Below are 16,831 nucleotides of genomic sequence, written 5' to 3'. Positions count from 1 at the left end.
TGTTTATGAATATGTAGCCTATAAACAATTAATATTGAAATCGTTTATTTATTTTATTCAATTGTATGTTGTTCTTTTTTGTATTACAATTGAAGGAACAAAACAAAATTACCAACAAATATTTTAAAAGTGTGTATGTGTGTGTGTGCGCGCGCGTCATGTCATATCATCTCTTCAGTATTATTCTCCTGTTATTTTATGTATGATCTGTAACAATATATAGGTTTAATTGAATTGAATTGTATTTTGTAGTGACCATTGATATATATCATGATGGAACTGACACCGTTGAGCGGCGTCGAGTTTCAAAGATGAACAAAAAAGTTTTACGCCGGTGTGCACCTTGAAGTCTTTTACTTTGTTAAAGGAATTAGACCTTTTGAAGAGACCCAAATCAATTCGTCGATAGTTATCAAAGGGTCTGTCGCATTCCCTGCCTATTATCTCTCATAGCGGTGTCCGAGTTCGTAACTTTTATTCCTATTTTTCAAGGGATGACTTTCTTTTGTGCAAATAGAATGTTTCAAGGTCGCCATTTAATCGGAATTCAAACAAACCATGAGTAGCGTTTCATGCTTTCTTAAAGAGGTGGAAGAGATTGATATTTTTGCCTACGGTGAGCAATCGAGCAGACCTATACGGTACGCGGGGTAGTACAGACTGGTGACTGGCCTACAAAGGTAGAAATTCGGTAAGATAAATTTATACTTTTCGATTTCTTTGGTTGCCATTGCGATTGTAGTAAACTCGGTTATAATGCTGAATATATTAACTTTGCTTGTGTTGATGGGTATATATTCCATACTAGGTAAAACAATGCTACAACATTACTTTGCTACTTTACATAATTGACTAGAAAAGTACTATAGAAAAATGTATTGATGTATTTTTTTGCATTACTACAAATAAGATAAAAGTTTACATTCACATTATGATAAACTAATGAATAGATGGACAGATAAATAAATAGAAAGATAGATAAATAGATAGATAGTTACTAAATAGATAGATATATACTGAATAGATAGTTAGATAAATACTTATAGATAGATAAATATATATATATATATAATAGATAGATAGATAGATAGATGAATAAATAGATAGATAGATAGATAATGAGATAGATAGATATATATAATACGATGGCCCACTGATTTTGAAAAAAATTAACCTAAGGCAATTTTGATAAGATGACGTATAACATAATCCGAACATTATTTTAATGAACATACAATACTACATATTTATGTAAATCAATATATATATATATAAGTTATAATTAAATATCGCTTTCAGAGTATAATAGATCGAATGTCATTTACAACAGACCTACCGTACAATTGTGTTCCTCATTGAAGGCATTTATAGTTATTGCATATGTTAAACTGCATTAAAATTATATTCTTTCTGGTTCTACAAAAAAGGGTTTAGAAACGTTTAATTATATCGGAAAACCTCATGGTCACATCCACCAGATTTACCAATATCATCTCTTTGTTTCCACCGGTAATTACAGGCGGTTGTCCATTAGCAGGTCCAGCTTTAATTATTGGTATAGGACCGATTGTAAATATGAGCGCAACAAGTACGCATTCAAAATTGCTCTTTCCCCGGAGGTCGTCCTATATAGGGATATTCATCAGTGGTAATACAGCCATGCAAAATTAAAAATGCGACTAAATGCCGCTTGGTTAATTAGCCTATTATCATGCCATAGCAACAATCATCACGGAAGGAGGGTTTTGATTGTGACGTTGGTGTTGATTGTTTTAGAGGAGGTTCTGTTCTTTCACGTTTCTGGCTTGTTACATCACACATTTCAAGTAACGGCCTCAAATCTCTGCAGAGAGTTAGACCCATACCTTAACATTTCTGTTCTGGAATCGAGGAGCTATACATGTGACTTAGCTGTCGTAGGACTACTCTTTTGGCGAGGAGAATATACTGGTATACATCAAAGAAAATCATTTTCGAAACGGATTTGTGTGCTTCACACCCGGACCTTGGTGACAGATTTATTTAATTCGACGTCTTTACTTTAAAACAGGTTTTCCTGAGGAGTACGACGCGAAACCATGCCGACGCAACAAGTGAAAGTAAAACCAGCCGGTAATGACGCCTCAGGAAAGCCGCCATTGGCGACGCGGAACAGCAAGGTATTCACCGTCTCGCAACCGCCGCGAAAAGAATCCTTCATCGGCAACGACATCGAAAAAGGGAAGGATAAGGTGGTCGAACTGGTCAATGGGAAGCTGAATAGGAATCCGAAGGTGAACGGCGCGGTCAACGCGAAGGACAATGACGATGTGTCGTCGTCATCGCCGAGGCCTTTTAATCGTTTCATGTACCGTGATCGCATGTCATGGATCGCAGTTCTCTACACGTCGATCCCGGAGGCGATCGGGCTGTCCGGCATCAAATACGCCATCAATGTCGGCGAGAACAAACTCAGGAGGTAAAGGTCATTTTCCAAGTTCTTTCAGCATTGATTTTTTGTTTACAGTCATTTTGCATATTTTCCGGCCCCCTTCCAAAAGCCTGTTAAAAATTCAACATTTCACTCTCGAGACGAGCTTTGATGATAATTATGTAGGGAATACGGATAAAGGTTTTGAGAAAAGAGTGAAAATGATTATTCATTTGCCTTGGAATGTAAAAACAACATGCATGGTAGTTTGGATAAAAAAATTACTCAACGTTCGATACAGAAAAAAAATGCATATTTAATGTTGCTATCAATAAGAAAACTACCCTTTTGTTGTTGTTTTGTTCTACCGTGGTCAACATTTTCTTAGCTTTATCTCCCATATTTCATTTCGTATGGAATTATGTTTTGCATGGTACTAGTCACTGGTATACAGTAACATGCCAACAATCTACTGGGGAAAATGGGAACCTGTGAAAACTTCAAAAATTAATTGTGGTCTATCTTAATTTTCTCTATAATATACAGAAATAAATAATTGGGTTTTATTACCTAGGGTCTAGAGAAACCACATCATAATTAGCACTGCTCTTCCTACCTGCCCCACAATTATTATCATTCCGGTAATTATCAAGTTTATCTATTCACACGTGGTAAGAGAGTGTCAAAGTACATTAGTGCCGGGCTGGGATTCGAACCCTCAACCCTTCGATTGAGAGTCAAGTGACTTAACCACTATACAACGACGCCTCCACATAATGGTGATGCCACTAATATTTCCCATATGACATTCTTTTAATGGTAGGCCTACTAGTCGCTGTTATATTATAACGTGACACGGTCTGCTAGTGAAAATGGGCAACCTTAATTGTACGCTTTACCATATATCTCTATTTTATACAGCAATTAATAGATTATAATAATTGGGTCTTATTTGCCCCGGGGCAGCCCGATCAGTATTAATACTGCTCTATACCTGTGGGTCCTGTAATTATTATCATTCAGGTAATTGCTAAAGTTCCTATTCGCGCGTGGATGACGAGCGGCAAATGTGGGTTAATGTCTTGCCAAATGACAATAGTGCTAGGCTGGGAATCGAACCCTCACCCCTTGGATTAAGAGTATTATCATTATTATTTATATATTTATTTATTTATTTCTGAAATTCATTCAGGGTGGCACATAATTATCACCAATTTGGTGGTCTTTCATGAGGCCCTGTTTGGTAAGAATAAAACAAATAACAGCAGCAAAAACAAAATAGATAAATACACAAGCATATCAACAGATAAAATCATCGTTATTATTATTATCATTATTATTATTATCATCATTATCTAAACAAGATGTGAACATATTTCTCGCCCTTTTCCAGATTGTTCTGGATCCTGTTGATCCTGGCTGGCTTTGGTTTGACGTGTTTTCAGATCGTCGACAGAATTGCATTTTATCTTAAATATCCAACGAATATCAACATCGCTATCAACTACACCGATGAGCTTCCATTGCCAGCTATAGCCATATGCAATGTCAACCCCTACAGGTATGTGACATAAAATCTAGTCCTCTTCGTATCATCATCATTGATTTCTCTCTCTTTCTCTCTCTCTCTCTCTCTCTCTCTCTCTCTCTCTCTCTCTCCCTCTATATCTATTTCTCCTTACCTCTCCTGTCCTCTCCTTTTCTATTCTGTTTCTATCTCTATCTCCCTTTCCCTCTTTCTGTCTCTCTTTCTCTCTCTCTCTCTCTCTCTCCCTCTGTTACTCTCTCCCTCTCTCTCTTACTCAATTCAGTTGAACTCAATTCAATTCAATTTTATTTCTGTTTTCCAAAAAACATAACTAATCAATTATGATCATTTACAACAAATTTAAGGAATACATATTGGAATCAGAGGGGTCCACTAAAAAGCAATGCTTGTACAATTATTATGGACCCCTCTCTCCCTCTCTACTTCCCTTCTTCATCTCTCTCCTTCTTTCTCTTATTCGAGCAAGTGATATCATTGATATCTGGCATCTTAGAAGTCTGTGCAAACATTTTTCAATAATTCAGATTTTCTTTTTAAAGGAAAAATTGATATTAGGTCAAAAGGTGCCACGGAAATTGCACATGTACGCTAAATTAATATTCGATTTGTATCTCGTAAACTTTCCAACCAGATAGCACTGAGACAAAAACCTATAGTCTCGTGAAACTCTTGACGCCATCATTACTGAAGTATCCCTTCTTTGAAGTGACTCGGTAGTCGGTAACATTGTTGAAAGTTGATCACTAAATTGCATAATTTTTGTGCGAAATGTGACTTGTTATATTCCTTCTACTGTACTAACCCTCTAACATGCAAAAAAATCCTGAAAAAAATTCTCAAACCACAAAGATATCTATGGATTTCTTTGCAGGTGTCTCTGTGGTAACCCGACACATGCTCCGCCGACGATTGCTCCGCCGACATTTACTCCGCAAAACGCGACAATTGCTCCGCGACATTTGCTCCGCGACATTTGCTCCGACGTCAAATGCTCCGCCGACAGTTGCTCCGCCGACAGTTGTTCCGCCGACAGTTGCTCCGCCGACAATTGCTCCGCCGACAGATGCTCCGCCGACAATTGCTCCGCCGACAATTGCTCCGCCGACAATTGCTCCGCCGTCAATTGCTCCGCAAAACGCGACAATTGCTCCGCCGACATTTGCTCCGCCGACATTTGCTCCGCCTGAAGCGACACTTGCTCCGCCGACATTTGCTCCGCCGACAATTGCTCCGCCGACAATTGCTCCGCCTGAAGCGACAATTGCTCCGCCGACATTTGCTCCGCCGACAATTGCTCCGCCGACAATTGCTCCGCCTGAAGCGACAATTGCTCCGCCGACATTTGCTCCGCCGACATTTGCTCCACCGACATTTGCTCCGCCGACAATTGCTCCGCCGACAATTGCTCCGCCTGAAGCGACAATTGCTCCGCCGACATTTGCTCCGACGACATTTGCTCCGCCCAAAAAGTGTCCCATAAACTACAAATGCTACTAGTACTACGACAAATGCTTCGCCGACAATATTTTCTTTACACCTATTTTTTTCGTTTCTTTTTTTCTTCTTCATTTTCTGAATGCATTTCTTGAAATAATGTAGATGAAATGAAATGAATGAATGTTGATGAAGTGGGAGGAAAAAGGAGTTACCTAAAAGTCATTTCGAATATACTGAAATAACTTTCCATCTATCACTGTACGTCCCATATAATGTATACTAAACACTCATTACATGTCGTGGGAAGTTTTTAAAAAAAAGTAGAGCAGCAAGCCACATTCCCCAATACGCGCATACCTCCTAGTTAATTTCAAGTAGCTCATCAATATGTAATACCTGAAATTACCTCGATCAATGCATCTTACTAGGTAAAGCATTATACAATGTAATAGGTCATCATGGAAGTTTAGAAAATAAGTAAGGGGGATTTACCAAGTGTTGATCTTTTTAAGAGTTTTATAAAGAAACAAAAAGATATTGAATATTTCTCAGCGAAAAAAAAGAACAAGCTTGTTTCGCATTTTAAGAAATGGCGATTTGACTTATGATACTCATGTTGATTTAACTTTTATTCCTGTGCCCCCTCACTCCCCTTTATGCACTGGAGTTCAAACTATGATTTATATGTGTACAGTGTATTTTTTTTTTTACTATAATGTTTTTTTTTTATAACTTTCTTGTCCTTTCATTATTGTTAGTTGTTCTTATACATATTGTTTTTTTTGTTTGTCTAATTATTACCAATGACTTGTAAATATGTAATTTTTATATGATTGAAAATTTAATAAACACACAAATATAAAAAAAAAAGTTTAGAAAATAAGGGCACTTATATACGTAAGGAAGAGAACCCATTCAGACGGGAAAATGAGATGGCAGCCTTTCTGCTTATTCACATTTATACAAATCATTTTGTTGCAGTTTGATGTTAGTTCTTCATGATAAGCCAATTGCTCTTCTTCCGGTGGCTTCGTGAGTCCCTTAAATTATTTAGTGAAAACAAAGTACTCGAATGAAACGGAGTGTTTTGCACACTAACATATATATATTAAAGCTACATACACTTAAAGGTAAAGACCAGTATTGGCAACGCCCCAATTTCAAAAAATGAAATGGAAGCTCTCATTACCAATCATGTGAAAGAATATGTTTTGACTAATACATGATGATAAAAAATTTGCCGGGAAACCGCCTACTAATTCATATATTTGGTAAATTTATTTCTCTCATGGTCTGGTGAGAGAGATAGGGTAGTCCCATATACATTTTTCTGTGTATAGTGCTTGTAACTTTACGAAGAATGAGCCAAATTTCTTATCATTTTGATGATTCCAGAACCTTGCAGATGCTAGATGCTAGATGATCGACCTTTTCTGATCGATTCCACAACGTTTCTTTCACAATGCAATCGCATGACCATACTGGTCTTTACCTTTAACTAAAGGAAAGAAACCTTTAGAAAATGGACTGGATATTATTGAAAATATTATTCTAAACAAGAATGTACTACATGATTGTATTACTTTACGTTTCAATTTCACGAGAGAAATAGAACTCGAGAGGGGGAGCAGAGAAGAAGTGATGGAAATGAAAGAAGACTAATAGCATGAGAGGAAAGAAAAGAGCAAAGAAGACAAGAAAACGGTGTAAACAGGAAAAGGAGGAGCATTGGAGAGAGAGAAAGAGAGAGAGAGAGAGAGAGAGAGAGAGAGATAGCCTTGAGCTTTGGATCAGCTAATGAGTAATACATGAAACAGATTTTGAGCGGAGTAATTATCTTTCGCCGGAGAACTTGCGTAAGGAGCTATAATTTTATTTTTTATTTTTTTAAATCAAACATTATGGGGAATAGCAAAAAACGGTTGTCTTTTTTGCTCTTTTCTTTCCTCTCATGTTATTAGTCTTCTTTCATTGAGGTAATTTCAGGTCTTACATATTGATGAGCTGTTTGAAATTAACTAGGAGGTAGGCGCGTATTGGGGAATGTGGCTTGCTGCTCTACTTTAAAAAAAAAAAACTTCCCATGACATGTAATGAGTGCTTAGTGTACATTATGTGGGACGTACAGTGATAGATGGAAAGTTATTTCAGTATATTCGAAATGACTTTTAGGCAACTGCTTTTTCCTCCCACATTTTCAACATTCATTCATTTCATTTCATTTACATAATGTCATGAAATGCATTCAAAAAATGAAGAAAAAAAGAAAGAAACAAAAACAACCCGTGAAAAAAAAATATTGTCGGCGAAGCATTTGTCGTAGTACTAGTAGCATTTGTATTTAATGGGACACTTTTTGGGCGGAGCAAATGTCGTCGGAGCAAATGTCACCGGAGCAAGTGTCGCTTCATGCGGAGCAATTGTCGGCGGAGCAAATGTCACCGGAGCAATTGTCGCTTCAGGCGGAGCAATTGTCGGCGGAGCAATTGTCGGCGGAGCAATTGTCGGCGGAGCAAATGTCGTCGGAGCAATTGTCGGCGGAGCATATGTCACCGGAGCAATTGTCGCTTCAGGCGGAGCAATTGTCGGCGGAGCAATTGACGGCGGAGCAAATGTCGGCGGAGCAAGTGTCGCTTCAGGCGGAGCAAATGTCGGCGGAGCAAATGTCGGCGGAGCAATTGTCGCGTTTTGCGGAGCAATTGACGGCGGAGCAATTGTCGGCGGAGCAATTGTCGGAGGAGCAATTGTCGGCGGAGCATCTGTCGGCGGAGCAATTGTCGGCGGAGCAACTGTCGGCGGAGCAACTGTCGGCGGAGCACCTGTCGGCGGAGCATTTGACGTCGGAGCAAATGTCGCGGAGCAAATGTCGCGGAGCAATTGTCGCGTTTTGCGGAGTAAATGTCGGCGGAGCAATCGTCGGCGGAGCATGTGTCATGGAACCGTCTCTGTGCAACACTTTCTAACTTGGATTAACAGTAAATTCTCTCAACCATTTTTGAATTTTTCCCAACCCGTCGTTTTCCATGAAAAAAGACATAAAACAGGCTATACAAAAATCTTTCAACACTTAAATGTCTGGAATGGTATATAGAGCCAATTCATTGCTATGTGACGGTTTACATTCACCTAAAATGTAATCAAATTGTAATAATATAGTTGGGAGAATTAAGGAATCGATCAGATAAGTTTTTCCTAATTTATATCACTAATAATGGTCCGTTTTCACTCAAACTTTCAGATTATCTTTAATTGTACATCTAGCATTGGAGTTACTACCTTAGCACCACTTTCTCTCATCTGAACAATGTTACAAAGTCCCTTTAATATTATTCTCTCTTTTGGTATGATTAGGAAGCAGCTAGTAGAAGGTACTCCGTTCGGGAACATGGTCGCTCAATTTGCATGGGATCCGTTTTCATTCGACATCACTTCGTACGAAGCAGCTCTGAATGGAACCAACATGACTCAGCTTTTACTCGACCTCAAGCATCCGTTAAATGAAACAGTATTGCAGTGAGTATAGGAACGGTTACATGATCATATTTACAAGGGTTCCGAAAGTCCATTATTTCGATGGTCCGATTTCTCAAGACACTTATCTACATTTCCCCCTCTCCTCCCAGGTGTTATAAATGGGTACCTGGTAGGAATCAATTCCTTGAATGCGGTCAGCTCCTGTTGTATAAGGGTACCTGTATAGTAGTTGAAGTTGTAAGGTTTTCTTAAAGAAAAAGAAAAGTTAACTAAGACGATTGGTTGGAGAAACAGGTTCCCTTAGTTTATTCAGTTCATTTTAACCGTGAACTATCATTTTGCGCCAATACTTTTTTTCATAAATCATAGGATGACAAAATTGTGTAAGGCTCGACAGTTTTGACGATAAGATTTACGTATTGACTCATTTCTTTATCAGTGAAGCAGAGTTTATCAGGTTTATAGTGTTTTTTAAAAGGCCGGCATCTTCGCTAATTCGTGATTTATTCCATTTCAACATGAAAGGTGTGTTTGACTGTTTTTTTAATCGACACGAAACAAAATGTCTTCCTTCTCGTTCTACTCCTCTTACAGAGTAAAACTTGGGCTCGAGTACGTGTCTGTTTCGAACTTTGCAACGAGATTCACCGATTATGGAATATGTTACACGTTTAATTCAGGAGAAGACGGTCAGCCGCCAATTTATATTAAAGCCTCGGGTATGTGTTTTCATTTAAAAGCTTTACAAAATGGCAACTGCCCGTATCCTAATATACGTTACGTTCTCGTCAGTGTCACGCATACTTTGTGTTCTTGTTATTGATTGATATTTTAATATAAGAATGAATTCAATTACAATTTAATTTGTTATTATTCCTCCATTGAGCGCCCGTCTTAAACGGTGAGATAATATAACCTTATAACTGGTCTCCAAACTGTTCCAGGTCCTTCGTTTGGCCTATCAATCATCATGCACACTAAACAGGAATGGTATTTCTTTGAGGAAAGAAATCGCTACTCAGCTGGCTTCCACGTCATCCTATACGACCGCGGTACCGAACCCGTGGAGGACCTCGGGTTTTCAATCAAACCGGGTACAGCGACACAGGTGGCACTTAACATGAGAGAGGTAAGCTAGAGATCGTGGTGGCGATGCATGGTGGCGGGTGCTGATGATGATGATGATGATGATGGTGTTGAAGAAGATGATAATAATGATGAGGTAAGCAAGAGATGGTGATGGTGTTGGTGGTAGTGGTGGTAATGATGATGATGATGATAATAATTAATAATGAAAGTAATGGTGGTATTGACAGACAGGTAAACTGATAAAACAAAAGAAAGAGAATGTTCAATGAAACAGAGTGGGAGATTGGAGGAGATTGAGAGGGAAAGAGAAAATGGGGGAACGGTAGGTCTCCACCTTGTTTATGTTTTGTTAAATCTTTCTTTCTCCGTCTTCCTTTCCCTCTCTACTCCCCCTTTTGTCTTTCCCCCTCTTGCTCCCTTTTCCCTCTTCCTCTCCCCTTTCCCTCTCCTTTTCTTTCTCTCCCTCCCTCTCTCCTTTCCCCCCCCCCTCTCTCTCTCTCCCCCTCCCTCTTCGTCTCTCAGGTCAATAACATACACCCACCTCACGGTGAATGTGAGGATAAGGAGCTGGTCAACTATCCCTACTACGCCCTACCAGAGTGCTACAACGAGTGTATGTCAAACTACATCTCCACCAGGTGTGGGTGTAAACCTCCAGCCTTACTAGGTACAATAGATGCAGCGATTCTAGAAGGGGCTGGGGATCATATGAAAAAATGAAAAAATGAAAAAATGAAAAGAAAAAAAAAAGAATTAAAAAAAATATATATATAAAAATAATTTTAAAAAACATGTACATTTTTTAAAACAAATTAGAATTAAAAAAAAATATTATAATAATAAAAAATAGCGAGGCACATGTAGAAAGTAAATTTAGAAAAAACCGAGCCCACCCGAAGAACACTCCCCTACCCCCCCCCCCCCCCCCAAGAAATCACGTATTCTTATTGATCCGCTCCTGGTATGATGGATATATGTCATTTATGAATAATTACCAAACAAATGCATATTGTTTATGAACTTATTGTACGAATTTACACACATGACCCCTCCCTGACAATAACACTTGAACTTTGTCTAATATACACAAGTCTCTGTACAAATAATTTTGCAATATCTAGTTGGTGTAGAAGTTGCTATGCTTCGAACAGTCACAGGTTGTTGCTTTTTTTTAGTTACGATTTTTTTATATTTTTTATAGCTGTTCAATTCACATTTATTCGGCAAAAGATAAAAATCAAAATGAAGTCATTTCAAATGAAATCATTATAAATACCGGGATTGCTAAAATAAGTTAAAATTTGTAAACAAGCAACCCCAAACATAAAAACGTACAGATACAAGTACAATACGATGAAATACGATACAATACAAACAATAATAATAATGTTACATACTAACAAAATATATGAATCAATCATGTATTTCAATACATCAATAAGTTATTGAACTAGTATATGTTAATGTGCATATTCTTAAGCTTGTTGCATACTTTTTCCTTCTTTTTTTTTTACTGCAAATATGACTGTGGTAGACTTCAGACTTTTGCATATTTAAAATAATAAAACCATTTATAAATTTAATTTTGATTTTGTAACAGGAGGCGCTCCGGACTGTGATCCTATTCAATATTTTGGATGTGGAGCTTTGGCGTATGGTATGTTACTGAAAATCCCAAAATGCCATGAATTCATATTGATAGTATATTCTGATTCATATTAAAATTGATATTTTGAATAATAAAAGCCATTATTAACATTCAAATAAAATTCATAATGACATTGACAATATCATATTCAGATTAAAAGTATATTAAGATCATTTGTGAGTGCTAGGTTGAAAGGGTTATGTGAAGCAGGGATGTATCGTGGTTTAATTAGTGGTTTATTCACTCTACTCTCAATCGTAAGGTTGATGGTTCGAATCCCAACCCGGCACTTACATCCTAAGCGACAAAAGTATAGTCGTGGTCGAGTGGATATCACATGACTGTGGATCGCATGTTCCACGGTTCGAGTGCCACTGCAGCACTCTCTCTCTCTCTCAATTTGGCAAGACATTAATCTACATTTGCCACTCTCGACACAGGCGATATAAATGGAATCCTGGCAGGAATAAATTCCTTAAAATGCTAGAGCGCCATAATGGCAGCCATTCTAAAGCTGGGGCAGTAATGTAGAGTGCCAGGCCTAGGAGTGTCAAGTCTGACAGACAAGTCATGAGCGCTATACAAGAACACGCTATTACTATTGTTAACATTATTATTTATTAATTTTCTTTTATTTCCGTCCAACAGGTCAATTTTTAGAGCAGCGAAGCAGTGCCTGTGATTGCCCCACGCCTTGTTTCCAACGTAAATATGATCGCGAGATGTCCTACAGTAGTTTCCCGTCTAACTACTGGGCAGATCTTCTTGCTAACGCCTACTTCAAAGACCAAAACGTAACAGCCGGATATTTCACGTGAGTCCTCCTTTTTTAACGACTTGTTCCGAATTCACCCAAAGTCTATTCACGTTTTAAAACAACAATTTTGCGAATATTTTGTGACCTGACCCTTAATGCCATATTTTACATTTTCTACTTTCAACTGATAAAATTGAATATTCGATCTCTGAGAAGATTCGAAATACTGCTTTTTATAATCCAATTGCTCCTTTGAAAAAGAAAAAAAAAACTTGCTTAGTAATGTATTGAACTCTTTATCTTGTAATTTTGTATGGCATGACATGTATGTGCTTTTGATTTCGTCCAAATATGTCCACTGCGCATAATCTGATTTTAAGGCTAGTTGCGCAATATTACAAAATTATAATGTCAAATGCCATGATTATGAAATCGCCCTGAATGAGGTTACGAATACATGACAATTTAAATCAAAATTGTATTGAACTAACTTTTACCATTACGGTTGAAAAAAGGTGCCCAAATAAGCCATAAATAGAGGCTAATAGGGGCACACAAGATTATTATTGCAATCAGTTTGATCGCCCGACGTGAAAACGAGTTGAATTCTCAGAGATTAAAATGTGCGATGCCATGTCATAATATCATTTGGATTTGCTACTTTTCGCCACAATATGTCGTAGTCAGAATGTACATTGCCAAAGTCTGGAGAATAATGTTATAGAGTATATTTGTTTTAGTCATTACCAGACGAAAATCAATTCTATGAACGTTAACAAAGTGGATTTTATTTTTGTTTCTGTTTTCTCTTTACCCTGCAGTCAAAATCTTGCTTATATCAACGTGTTCTTCAAAGATTTGACGATCGAAAAGGTTGATCAAATCAAAGCTTACGAGTTTTTTAGTCTTATGTGTGAGTATGAAATAGATTGATAACATTATATTTAATTGATCAAAAGCGGCTTAGCTATGGGGGTGGGGGCAGATCCCCCAATCGAATGGCGAAAATGTAAATAAGAGAAGAGGACACGAAAGGGGAGCACGAACAAATGGGGGGGGGGGGGTCAGCAAAGTCATAAGAAGGTGATACGACACTTTACTACACCCCCTCTCGATCGTCTTGTTCCCTCGCGTTCTATTTTTTTTTTGTCGTGGAAGAGGGGGCACTCCCTCCCCTTTTACAATAGTGCCCCGTCAATGGCAGGACCCACGTTATACGTTACTGTGCATCTCAGCTACATATCAACACCGTGCAATTAAAATCGTAATAACACAAAAATGGAGCATATTAGCATTTTCTAATCTGTAGCAATGTTTCTATATAAATTACTCTGTACGATCAGTATTATAACACAAAGATATAGGATCTATAAAAAAAAAATCGTAAATGCATGAGCGATGAATCAATACCTCATTGTTCGCACGGGAGAAATTATTCACTTTTTTTCAAAGGCAAAGGCATCCTTTAAAACAAAAATATAAATATAACGATTAACATACTAAACATTTGCTTCTTGTGAAACAAAACGAAAACTACTGTTCTAATTTGTGATCATTTGAAAATACACTCTGGATTTAGTGTCGATGTAACGTGCACGGTCATGGTGAGAAATGAAATATGAAATATAAATCTCGCATTACGAATACATGATTGTGTGCCATCTCCGGCCTAATCGTCCTCTTCAAATATTTGCTTTTCTCGGTAATGAAGGGAGTTGACCTACTTTGTATCCTTACTCTAATGACTTCACACTCACTAGATGAGGTTGAAAAATGTTTCATTTTCTGTTCATCCTATAATTTGGTTGGTCAAATGAAAGGATCATCTTTAAATTTCATTCCATCCCTTATCATGCTTATCATTTACCAAAGCGTACTGCAGACTAGAATATTAAAAATAATTTAGATAAAACACAATTCTTACAAAATAATCATCAGCACTTCATTTCCAGGGCGATTTTTTTCCCAGCACAATCATGATTGTCTTCAGTTACAGCTATGACATAATACGGACAAAGATGAATGATTTGGGTTAGATGAAAGAGTCCACACAAGTATCTCTTGGGAATGGTAGTTTCTTTTTAAAAACAATTCAAAGGCACCGTTCCCAGCTTTTTTAAGGGTCATAACGATTCATAGATGACATACACATGATTTCCCGGGAGTGATTTAAGCCTAGGTAACGACCGAACAGGACCATTTCTAACTTCTAGAGTCAAAGCACGTGGTTCGAGAAGGCCAAAAATACATTTGGAAATCGTTGAGTTGGAAAAGGAAAATTCGCTGCTGGGTATGAATTTATATATTTATGAGCCATACCAACGATGATATTAATCTTAAATAACGATTATTGTGTCCTAAATTTTGTACTTAACTAAATATTACTCGGGTTAATGAATACTACCAGTTCATTGTTTTTAAACCAGGTTTAACTTTACCCCTTTAACCTCTTCTACCACTCTCTCTCTCTCTCTCTCTCTCTCTCTCTCTCTCTCTCTCTTTGTCTATATATATATATATATATATATATATATATATATATATATATATATATATATATATATATATATATATATATATGTCTTTCTCTCTCTCATTCCGTCTCCTCCCCCGATTTTCTTCGTTTAAAAGTCAGTATTGCAATTTGTGCTTCCTGCTACTGATTTGCACAATTAATTATCATTTCCCTTTTCTTTTCCATCTCCGTTCACCGCCGCCCCGTTCTTATTAAAATATGTTTACCTCCTCACTCGAGCTTGTTTCTTTTATCTCCACCCAATCCAGGTGATATCGGGGGGTCTTTGGGTCTCTGGCTTGGTGGCAGTATCTTGACAATCTTCGAGTTCGTCGATCTCTTTGGTCATTCAATCTACGTCTACTCAAGAAAAGCGCGCTAAAAATCTGGACCACTTTAATCCTAATCCTATACGTCACAAAGCTTTGCCATGACTACGAGCTTGGAGATGCTCCGACGACTGTTCCGGCGACAATTATTGCTCCGGACTTTATTTCACCAAAATTATGTAGGGTTGGGTTTAGGGTCAGGGTTGATTAGGGTTGCGTATTGGTTGTAGGATAGGTTTTGGGCTGGGGTGAGAGTTAGGTATTGCGTTGGGTCCAGGTTGAAGCTATGAATTTGGGATAAAGAACTCGGATCGAGCAATGGTCGTCGGACCGTGTGTCGATACAGCCACGTTAAAGTTATGGTTTACTGTAACCGGCGTATTATCTCAATCTTTGAACGATGAAATTCATTATTGTTTGCCATTGTGCCCCTTAATGCAGGCGCCGCGGAAGTGGGGGTGTTCCTAGTTATGTAGGCAAAATGGCTGTAGAAAACTACTTGAGTCTATATGGGCACTATCCATTATTTTGTTTTAAAAATAATGAGATTGCCCCGAGCTCCCTAAGCCCCTTCTTCTACAGGCCCGAAACTAGCTCAGGTGTTTTTGTAATCCTTACCCGTCTTTTTTAATGTTTATATGTTTATATGTGATTTACCACGTACCTGCTATTAATGTTCCTTAATTGTTTCGGTGCAAAATTGTATGTAATGTCGCCTCAATAGTCGGGTAGTCGTTGCAAACCCCATTTAAACTAACTTCGAGATAGAGGACATTTTTTCCCACTTGTAGCTAATTATAGTGGCATTTTTTCCGATTCGGGTTTGGGGGATTTTCCACAAGACCGGTCATTATGTTGGTTTGAGGGCCGTTTAACTTGTGATCAAAGAGCCGGGTAATAAGATAAAAAGAAAGCAAGCCTAACGGATAGAAATATTAGAGAAGAATTTAATAGCTAATTTTAATTTTATTTTATTTTATCTCGGCTGGTAAACTTGTCTTCAATAACTGAAATGAGTGTGTGTGAGTAGAGTCTTTCACTGTCTTGCCGTGTATGCTATAATCTCGATGTTGTATTTTGGTACACAAGTTTTTTTCCATTTTTTTCTTCCTGATTAGTGTGCATCAGTTATTGAAAAAAGTAAAAGCTAAAATCAAACGTTGCTCTGGCCCGTGCCTTTTAGAGTACCCATATCTCGATTAGAGGTACGGTTATTGCATTGTGTCGATACCCCGCCCTCTGTCGCTCACTGTCAGTATAATATCTATCTACGGTTATTTAGTTTGCTAATTGACCAGCAATCAGCGATAATCCAAATACCGGGTTCTCCTAAATTGGAAGGATAGGCTTGTACGTAGAAAAAGGTCAATGTGAAAAACAGAGACATTTAAATCTCGTTTACTGACCATCAATAGTGATTATAAATAATGTAACATTTTGTACTTTGTATACCATATATCAGATCACATATTTGAGTCTGTTTCAATTGTTTCAGGCATTTTAGTACGAGTGTGGGACAATTTCTTTCATTCAGTTTACGTACAGGGTGTACTTGAGATATTTTTTAAAAATCAAAATAAGTGACGATGTATTCGTATAGGTACTTAGTGTGTAAATATAATA

General features: G+C 37.7%; 1 protein-coding gene across 1 annotated transcript; it reads left to right on the top strand.

Annotated features, from left to right (window-relative positions):
* Positions 1–429: 429 nt before the first annotated feature.
* Positions 430–16,183, top strand: LOC100887843 (acid-sensing ion channel 2). Its single transcript, XM_030980803.1, has 11 exons — positions 430–691; positions 2,051–2,458; positions 3,804–3,971; positions 8,748–8,909; positions 9,465–9,589; positions 9,815–9,999; positions 10,482–10,626; positions 11,560–11,616; positions 12,256–12,421; positions 13,186–13,277; positions 15,149–16,183. Exons 2-11 carry the CDS (start codon positions 2,079–2,081, stop codon positions 15,259–15,261), a joined length of 1,593 nt encoding a protein of 530 aa, XP_030836663.1. The 5' UTR covers positions 430–691; positions 2,051–2,078; the 3' UTR covers positions 15,262–16,183.
* Positions 16,184–16,831: the final 648 nt, after the last annotated feature.

Source organism: Strongylocentrotus purpuratus, unplaced genomic scaffold (assembly GCF_000002235.5).
Source record: "Strongylocentrotus purpuratus isolate Spur 01 unplaced genomic scaffold, Spur_5.0 spur5_scaffold_11, whole genome shotgun sequence".
Taxonomy (NCBI): Eukaryota; Metazoa; Echinodermata; class Echinoidea; order Camarodonta; family Strongylocentrotidae; genus Strongylocentrotus; species Strongylocentrotus purpuratus.
Note: the sequence above shows the minus strand (reverse complement) of the source record. Positions and strands in the feature narration are given on the sequence as shown.

What these genes read in the sequence shown, in the direction of transcription:
- LOC100887843 (XM_030980803.1), top strand. Translation starts at nt 2,079, where the DNA reads ATGCCGACGCAACAAGTGAAAGTAAAACCAGCCGGTAATGACGCCTCA. An exon ending in TGGCACTTAACATGAGAGAG is followed by an intron (nt 10,000 to 10,481) that starts GTAAGCTAGAGA and finishes TTCGTCTCTCAG; the next exon opens with GTCAATAACATACACCCACC. An exon ending in GTAACAGCCGGATATTTCAC is followed by an intron (nt 12,422 to 13,185) that starts GTGAGTCCTCCT and finishes TTTACCCTGCAG; the next exon opens with TCAAAATCTTGCTTATATCA.